At 47.4% G+C, this 8620-nt stretch overlaps 1 protein-coding gene across 1 annotated transcript; it reads right to left on the minus strand.

Annotated features, from left to right (window-relative positions):
• Window positions 1–2173: 2173 nt before the first annotated feature.
• Window positions 2174–7908, minus strand: Ncmap (non-compact myelin associated protein). The gene is made up of 3 exons (XM_051173555.1): window positions 7820–7908; window positions 4095–4179; window positions 2174–2542 (listed from the first exon to the last, which is right to left on the minus strand). The coding sequence occupies exons 1-3, from the start codon at window positions 7893–7895 to the stop codon at window positions 2401–2403; spliced, it is 303 nt and encodes a 100-aa protein (XP_051029512.1). The 5' UTR covers window positions 7896–7908; the 3' UTR covers window positions 2174–2400.
• Between the last annotated feature and the right edge of the window lie 712 nt (window positions 7909–8620).

The following is an 8620-nucleotide window of genomic DNA, read 5'->3' on the forward strand; positions in this document are numbered from 1 at the left end:
TAACTGAAATGAATAACACATGCTTGATTTAAATCTCTTTATTTTAAAACATGTGCATTTAATCTTTCATCTTTCATTGATTCCACGGCCACCACTTGAAGGAGAATCCACCCAGCTGACAGAGTTACCTATCAGAACAGGAAACAAGTAGGGCTGCTCCCTTTGCAGCTGAAACCAGGGCCCTGTCTTCCTGCACTGAGGAACCCCTCACCATGCACAGAGCCACCACGGGAGCCTCACTGGCTTAGCTTCACTATTGAAAAGCAGAACAATAAATCGGCTCACTTGATCCCACTCCGCACATTCTGTTCACCTCTTCCCAAGTGTTAATTATCAAACAAAGAGTTTCTTGTGGGTGGGAGAGGTTAGTTTTAAGACTGGAACATTCCAGCTGATTTTTTCCCCCAAGTACTGGGGATGGAGGGAAGGGCCCCTAGAAGGTGGGTATCCGGCAGCGTAAGGGTTTTGTTTGTTTTTGTTTTGTTTTATTCTGAAAGCAGAAAATGGCCAGGGAAGCATTATATGTTAGGGCTTGTGCAGGGCCTAAACAGGAAGCTGGTGAGCACCTTTAATCCCAGCATTTAGGAAGTAGAGGCAGGAGAATCTCTGTTGATTCAAGGCTAGCCTGGTCTACATAATGAGCTCCAGGCCAGTCAGGGCTACTTAGAGACCTTGTCTCAGAAGACTGTTATGTGTGTGTATGTGGGTTCTGTGTGTGGCACATGATTCCATGTGAGCATATCTGGAGGCCAGAGGAGGACATCAAATGGGCTGCTCTATTATTCTCTGTCTCACTCCTGTGACACAGGCTTCCTCACTGATCCTGAATCCAGGCTGGCGGCCAGCAAGCCACCATGATTCCTTCATCTACCTGTTTGTTTATTGTGTCTGTGGTGTACCACAGCACATCTGTAGAGATGAGAGAATAGCTTACAGGAATCTGTTCTCTCTGTCCACCGTGTGGGTCCTGAATATTGAACTTAGGTTGTCAGGCTTCGCTGCCTGTACCTACCGAGCCATCAAATGAGCTGTTCATTTGCAGCTTAGATGCAAATCTTTTTGTTGTTGTTGTTTTGTTTTTAGAGACAGGGTTTCTCTGTGTAGCTTTGGAGCCTGTCCTGGTGCTCCTCTGTAGACCAAGCTGGCCTCAAAATCACATAGATCCCCCCTGCCTCTGCCTCCCAAGTGCTGGTATTAAAGACATGTGCCGCCACCATCACTCAGTTTTGGGTGTAAATCTTAAATCTGAAATGTTTGTCCCTGCTAATGGATCATCTTCTGGCCCAGGGCTCAGAGATCAGATGCCACAGAGAATAGTTTGTGTTGTGTGTTGACTGTCTCTGCAAGGTGACTAGGAAGGACACAGGAAATGCAGAATTTAATGGGCCCCAAAGTACTTGTCCCAGAGGCAAGGAGACTCTCAAGAAAGCTTAATATACAAATAAAAGGGCGCCAGAAAAATGAGGAGTAAGGATAGTCCACCTGGGCAGCAAGAAGGGTCCTGGGCAGGTACCACACAGCCCAGGTCCATGGGCACCGTAACAGTGTCTCATCCTAGAGCTAGCCTTTGCTCCTCATCCTAGAGCTAACCTTTGCTCCTCATCCTAGAGCTAGCCTCTTCTCCTCAGGGTGCCTTCTCCTGGCTACTAATGAAGTAGAAATTTTTGGAGAATACTGTTTACTTTGTAATATCTTTTAAATTGAACATCTCCTTGTACAGCCAAAGCTGGCCATGTAATCAGAATGCTGCTACCTCTACTGAGTGCTGAGATGAGAGGCATGTGCTACCAAGTCCAGCCTCTAACACCCTTTGTTGTCTCCTAAGGGGAGGAATATTCTGGCCAGCCATCATGAGCTGGCTATCGGTCATCTAGGACTGGAATCTAGGTTAGACATTACCAAGTTGGTTTTGTGGTTAGTCAAAGTTAGTTTCTCTACGCCTGATAGGGATTGAGAATTTGCTCTGCAAAAGTTGTGGACAAGACACTTAAGACGATGCTCTCATTGGCAGACCCTGGGTGACATTATCATTAGCACTCACTGACTCCTGACCAGAACAATTGAGTGTCTGTCTGTCTGTCTGTCTGTCTGTCTAGCTATCTGTCTATATAGCTATAGCATTTGTGGGGCAAGAAGCAGACTCACACCAGTATCCTCAGCATAGTTCTTCTTATCAGGTGACAGAAGATTGTCCTTAGCTCTCTGATATAGTGGCAGCAGGGATATGGACACAGCTGGGATGGCCATGCAGAACACAGTTAAGGATGGCTTCAAGCTGCGGGGTTGTATGAAAGGGGCCTCAGTTTACCCAAGCAGAGAGAACTCAGTGAAGCTGCCAGAAGCGTGTGCCTCCGGGTCCTCAAAGCTCTTTGCAGAGGCAGGGGTGGCGCCAGGGCAGGGTCACCGAGACTCCACTTGGATATCTGCAGGGCTGAAGGTCACAGTTGCAGGCTGCTGGGGGCCGTTGCTGTTTGGGTCCAGGGGAGGAGGCACAGGTGGCTTTGGGCTCTTGGGCTCCAGCTCCCTCCTGGTTCTCATTCTCCTGCAAGAGACAGTGAGGAATGGGCCCCATGATGATGGTTCATCATAAAGTCATATTGTTACAATTGGGATGGACCTTCAACGCCAGCCTGGCTCACTGGAGAAGGTTCTGTTTAACTTTAAACTGCTAAGCTTCATTCTGCCCCTGACAACGAATGGAGTCAGAGCAGTGGCTGCATTCAAGACTAAGTGGAGACAGTGGTGCGGCTGGGACAATATATGAGGCCACTGGCAATGGGTTCCAGATCTAACTCTAATGCACAAACTGACTTAGTGGAGCCTGTTCTATATGGAGACACCTTGCTCTGTCTAGACACAGGGGTGTGGGGGGGGTGGGGGGGGTGCCTTGGTCCTGCCTCAATGAGATGATGGGACAGACTTAGTAGACTTCCTAGGGGAGGCTCTACACTCTCCATGGAGCAGATGGGAGGTGGGCGGAGGGAGGAGGGAAGGGAAACTGGGACTGAAATGTAAAAAATAAATTAATAATAATAATAAAAAAAGACTAAGTGGATCCTCAAAAGTTGCAGCGTGCTCATGTACGCTAAGTATTTTGCTGGGAACATTTAATAACATCTTATGTGGCAGGCGTTGGTGATGCATGCCTTTAATCCCAGCGCTCGGAGGCAGAGGCAGGTGGATCTCTGTGAGTTCGAGTCCAGCCTGGTCTACAGATCTAGTTTTAGGCTCAAAAGCAACACAGAGAAACCCTGTCTCGAAAAACCAAACCCAAAACCAAAAACCCCAAAAACCAAAAACCAAAAACCAACCAAACAAAAAGTCTAAAATCCCAGGACTTTCGAGGCTGAAGGAAGAACAAGAGTTTGAGGCTAGCCTGGGCTATATAGGAAGACTCTGTCTTAAATAATCTAGCAAAAATGTATATCCTATCTTCATTTTATATACTGTAAGATTCGATAGCTAACAATAATGAGTTCTGATGTCTTTGTGATATCTCATCCATCGATAGATCCTAATCCCTTAAAAACTTTTTCTTATTTCCAGCAGACATCAGTGTAACCAGTGTGAGGTGACAGGGTACCCACCCACATGTCAATCAAAGCTTCAGCAATGATGGACAGAAGGACAGGAGGCCTGGAATTCAACATCACCTCCTAGTTTCCAATAGGTTCCCATGGTAACACTCCAAAGACTTTAAAAATAGCACTGGATGCTGCTATCGTTGTTTTTGAGACAGGGTTTTATATAGCCCAGGCTGGCCTTGAATTCATCATGTAGCTGAGGATAACTTTATACGTCTGATCCTCTTGCCTTTACCTCCTGAGTGGCACCATACTTATTTATGCAGTGCTGGGGACCAAGCCCAGGCCTTCATGTGTGCTAGGCAAGTGCTCTACCCATTGAACCACATCCCGTTATTGTTTCATGTTATGGGGGAATATTTTCCTTGAAACCAGATGGATTGGGTTTAAACCTCAGCTCTGACAAAGAGGGCAGAGCCACCCTGGAATAGGTGAGCTAACACTCTGCACCAGGAACGGGGGAGGAGGAGTGTGTTAGGGGAGACCCAGGCAGTCCTGGGCATCCTATACCTGTTGTACAGCTTCAGCAGGATCAGAACCAAGGTGACAATGACGATGACAACCACCACGATGGCAGCCACAATGGCCCCAGAACCTGCAGAAGAGAGGGAACTGAAAGTGGGAAGAAGCTCCTGGCAAACAAAGCTGAGTCTTCCTGCATGATGATCCCAGGGCTCCCACAGGCACAGGGGTGGGGTGGGGTGGGGGCAGACACAGGAGAATCCCCAGAAGCTTGCAGGCTCCAGGTAGAAGGGCAGGACTGACAGTGAAGGTGTCCTCTGACCTCCATATATGTGTCATGGCACGCTCATGCCAACATGAACATACATGAGCAAATCCACCACACACATCGTACACACACACAATAAAAACGTAAATGAATTGAAATACAAACTAAGAGCAGAGATGATGAAGGCATGAGCAGACATGCAGATTGGAGGGTCTTCAGTGGGCACTTGTCATGAATGATTTGGATATAAAATGTCCCCCCAAATCTCACATGATAATGGTCCCCCGCTGGAAGGCTGAATGACTGATCATTGATTGGAACATGAGGACCTCAAACACTATTGAGAGACGACAGAAACTGTGTGGGGGATGGGCCTAATGAAAGGAAGTGGGTCACTAGGGGTTTTTGAAGATCACCTTTCCATGTCTCCACTCTATCTTTCTCTGCCTTCCAGCCGTTATGAGTAGGCAGCTCACCATGCCCCCTCTGCTTGATACTGCCTCAGCTCAGGCCCACAGTGATAGAGCCAAGCCACCAGGACTGAGCCCTGAGCTCACACAAACCTTTTCCCCTTTAGGTTGATTTGTTTTCAGATGTTCTGGAACAGCAGTAAGGAACTGACTCCCATGTAGCCCAGGCTGGCCTCAAACTCCTGATTCTCCTCCTTTGTCTCCCAAGGGCTGGGGTTGCAGGCACGCGCCACTACTAATGCCTGAGTACTTTTAACTGCCCAAGCACAGCTCTCAACATCTGGAACAGATCAGCAAGATTCCCTCCCCTCTTTTTGATAATATGCAGTTGATGTGATTTTGGGAATATTTTGAAAATATAAAAATAAGCAAAACATAGGAGAGGATGAGTCACTGGTGGTCTACACCTATGCATTCATCCATGTAGTCATGTATGTGCATATAAAATCTTGTTCATCTGGGTGATGGTGGCACACGCCTTTAATTCCAGCACCTGGAAGGCTGAGACAGGTGGATCTCAGTGAGTTCAAGGCCAGCCTGGTCTTCAGGACAGCCAGGATTGTTTCATAGAGAAACCCTGTCTCAAAAAATAATAAAATGAAATTAAAACAATAAAGCCTTTTCAGATTTCAGGAATAGGGACTATATAGAGAGAAGACCCAACAGTTAAGAGCACTGGCCACTCTGGTTGCTCTTCCAAAAGACCCAGGTTCAATTTCCAGCACCACATGACAGTTCACAACTATCTGTAACTCCAGTTCCAGGGCATCTGGCATCCTCACACAGACATACATGCAGGCAGGCAAAACCCCAATGTACATAAAAATAAATTAATTAATTAAAAAAAGCACTGACTGCTCTTGCACAGGACCCAAGGTCAGTTCCCCACACAATGGCTTACAACCATCAGTAACTCCAGTCTCTGGGTGTTTGGCATCCTCTTCTGGCCTCCACAGGTATTACACACACAGTGCATTTCACCGACATGCAGACACACTGTTGTGTATTTTAAAAATCAGATAAAAAGAAGCAAGATACAAAAGAATAATATGGCTCTTTTTCCACTCACTCAGATTCGAAGCCATATACAACTAATCAGCATATCAGTATTTGGTGGCCTCCTTTAGGGAACAGGACCTTGGAGTCATTGGTATTCTCTGTTTCCTGATATGGGTGTTGGTGACACAAATGTGTGCACTTTTTAATGCCTTTACAAAGATTTGCTAAATATAAAGAATAGATTACACAATCCTGTGTCCCCAGTTACTCTGGAGGCTGCATCAGGAGGATTGCAAGTTCCAGCCTAGCCTGGGCTACCTATGGAGACCTTGTCTCAAAGCAAACACAGAATCATTTCTATCTGGCTTTCAGTCATTCCCCTCCCGAGGCTCCCACCACGACTGTTTGAGACATATTGGGCTGCTTCCAAATGGATGCCTATCCCAGCAAGGATTAGAACAAAGGGGTATGTGTGTGCAGGGGGAGCTGGTGACAGACAAGATGGAGTGTGTGCGAGTTGGTGACCCTGTCCTGAAATCACCCCTTCTGGGTCCCTATGGAAGGGATGCACCCTGCCTTCCATCTAGCCACCTGCAGGCTCCAAGGCCTGAAGTTGTCCCCTGCCCCAGTGCAGAAACTGAACCTGCTACCAGGGATGCCCGAACCATATGCAGAGTGAACAGGTCAATGACGGGAAAGGCTGAAAGGGACACACACTCCTTACACAGCTGTTTTGTCCTTTTCATGTTTTACTAGTTAGTTTGTGTCAACTTGACACAAACGGATTGGCTTGTGGACCTGGATCTGCAGGATATTTTCTCATTAATGATGGATGTGGGTGGTCCTGGGTTGTATCAGAAACCAGGTTGAGAAAGCCATGGGAGCAAGCCAGTAAGCAGCATTCCTCCATGGTTTCTGCTTCAGCCCCTGCCTCCAGGAAGTGCCTGGATTGCCCTGATTATGGGCTGTAAACTGTAATCTAAAATAAACCCCTTCCTCCCCAAGTTAGTTTTAGTCATGGTGAACATTATAGCAATGGAGAAACAAACTAGTATACAGAATTCTATGTAGCTCAAGTTGGCCTCAAACATTGTTATTAGCTGAGATGACATGATCCCCAGTGATGGGATCGTGTATGTGCAACACCATACCCAGTTTATCCAGCTAGGAATCAAACCCAGGGCTTCATGCCTGCTAGGCAAGCCCTCTACCAGCTGAGCTGCACATTGGGCCTGGCTTTCTGAAGAGCTGTCATCGGCTTTTCTTATCCTGGGAACCCCTGGTTCTTGGTAAACATTTCCCAGGACTAACCCATTCCCATCTTCATTAATTTGCCCATTAAGAAGCAGGCAGGAGAGGCTGGAGAGATGGCTCAGCAGTTAAGAGCACTGGCTGTTCTAGAGGACCCATGTTCAATTCTCAGTTCCCACATGACAGCTCACAACTGTCTGTAACTCCATTTCTAGGGTACCCAACACCCTCATACAGATATGCAGGCAGGCAAAATACCGATGCTCATAAAACCAAAAGAAGTAGGCAGGATATTTTGCTTTTTAAAAAGTAGTATGTGAGTGCTACTCTTTAATGCCATCAAGGCAGCGTCTCACTCTGTAGCTCTGGCTGGCCTTCAAACTCACAGAGATCCTCCTGGCCTCCCCAGTGCTAGAATTAAAGGTGTGTGCCCCCACATTTGTAAGTAGTTACTTTTCAAGGAGACCTATTTTAGTCTCTTGAAAGAGATTCAAGCTTCCATCACTCCCTAGACTCCAGGACTTGCTGGAGAGGAGTGGGGGCAGCAGGCTGAGGCCACATTGTTTGTCCTAGTGCTTGCCGAACCCAGGGTGCATCTACAGGGGCCACGCCCTCCCCACTGCTCCTTTGAGTCTTCACAGCAACCTCCTGTGGGGTATCCCCATCTCCCAGGCAACGAAACCGAGGCCCAGGGCAAAGGAAGCACACACGAGGTTAGCAAGCGGTGGGCTAGGAAGTTGACCCTGAAGCTGGCCTTGGCAACTTTCCCCCAAAGTCCACCTTACTCTTATACAGGAAGTCTTCTCCTCTGGTCATGTTCAGTGAGAAGATGGCGTCCCCCAGAGTGGTGGCTGTGGTCATCTTGACTCTGCTGAGAACAAAGAGGAAATTTTGCTTAAAAACCAGGCCTAGTCTTACCATGTCTATATGATGCCTCTTGCTCTTTGCCTAGATGCTTCTAGAATTCTCAAGCATTCAGGTTCTTTTGGCAGCAGGTGAAAATGAGGCCCTGGAAACTGTATGTATAAAAATAGTACCCCAGAATTGTAAGGTCCCTTCCTTCCTTCCTTCCCTCCCTCCCTCCCTTCCCTTCCCAAATTCCCTCCCTCTCTCCCCCTCCCGCTTCCTCCTGACAGGGTCTCATATAGCCCAGGCAGGCCCCTGACTCCTTAAACTCCAGCTCCTTAGTGCTGGGCTCTTAGGCATGGGCCACCCCAAGCACCACAAAAAGCTTAGGACTTGGTTTTTCTTTTTAAAATATTTTTATTTATTTAGATTTGTTTTGTTTTATGGATATGAGTATCTTTGCCTCATGTATGTATGTCCATTGCATTCATGCCTGGTGCAGGTGGCAGTCAGAAGAAGCCATCAGACCTGGAACTGGAGTTACAGATGGCTGTGAGCCACCATGCAGGTGCTGGGAACAGAACCCAGGCTTCCTCTTCCTTCCTTCCTTCCTTTCTTCCTTCCTTCCCTTCCTGTTCGAGGCAGGGTTTCACTGTGTAGTCTTGGGTGTCCTGGAACTCACTCTGTAGACCAAGTAGTTGGCCTCCAATTCACAGAGATCCGCTTGCCTCTGCCTCCCA

Source organism: Phodopus roborovskii, unplaced genomic scaffold (genome assembly GCF_943737965.1).
Source record: "Phodopus roborovskii unplaced genomic scaffold, PHOROB, whole genome shotgun sequence".
Lineage (NCBI taxonomy): Eukaryota > Metazoa > Chordata > Mammalia > Rodentia > Cricetidae > Phodopus > Phodopus roborovskii.

Excerpts from the sequence above, each read along its gene's own strand:
- Ncmap (XM_051173555.1), bottom strand. The coding sequence starts at position 7,895 with ATGACCACAGCCACCACTCTGGGGGACGCCATCTTCTCACTGAACATG. Across the intron at positions 4,180-7,819 it reads AGAAGACTTCCTGTATAAGA|GTTCTGGGGCCATTGTGGCT; the intron begins GTAAGGTGGACT and ends TCTCTTCTGCAG. Across the intron at positions 2,543-4,094 it reads CTGCTGAAGCTGTACAACAG|GAGAATGAGAACCAGGAGGG; the intron begins GTATAGGATGCC and ends TGTCTCTTGCAG.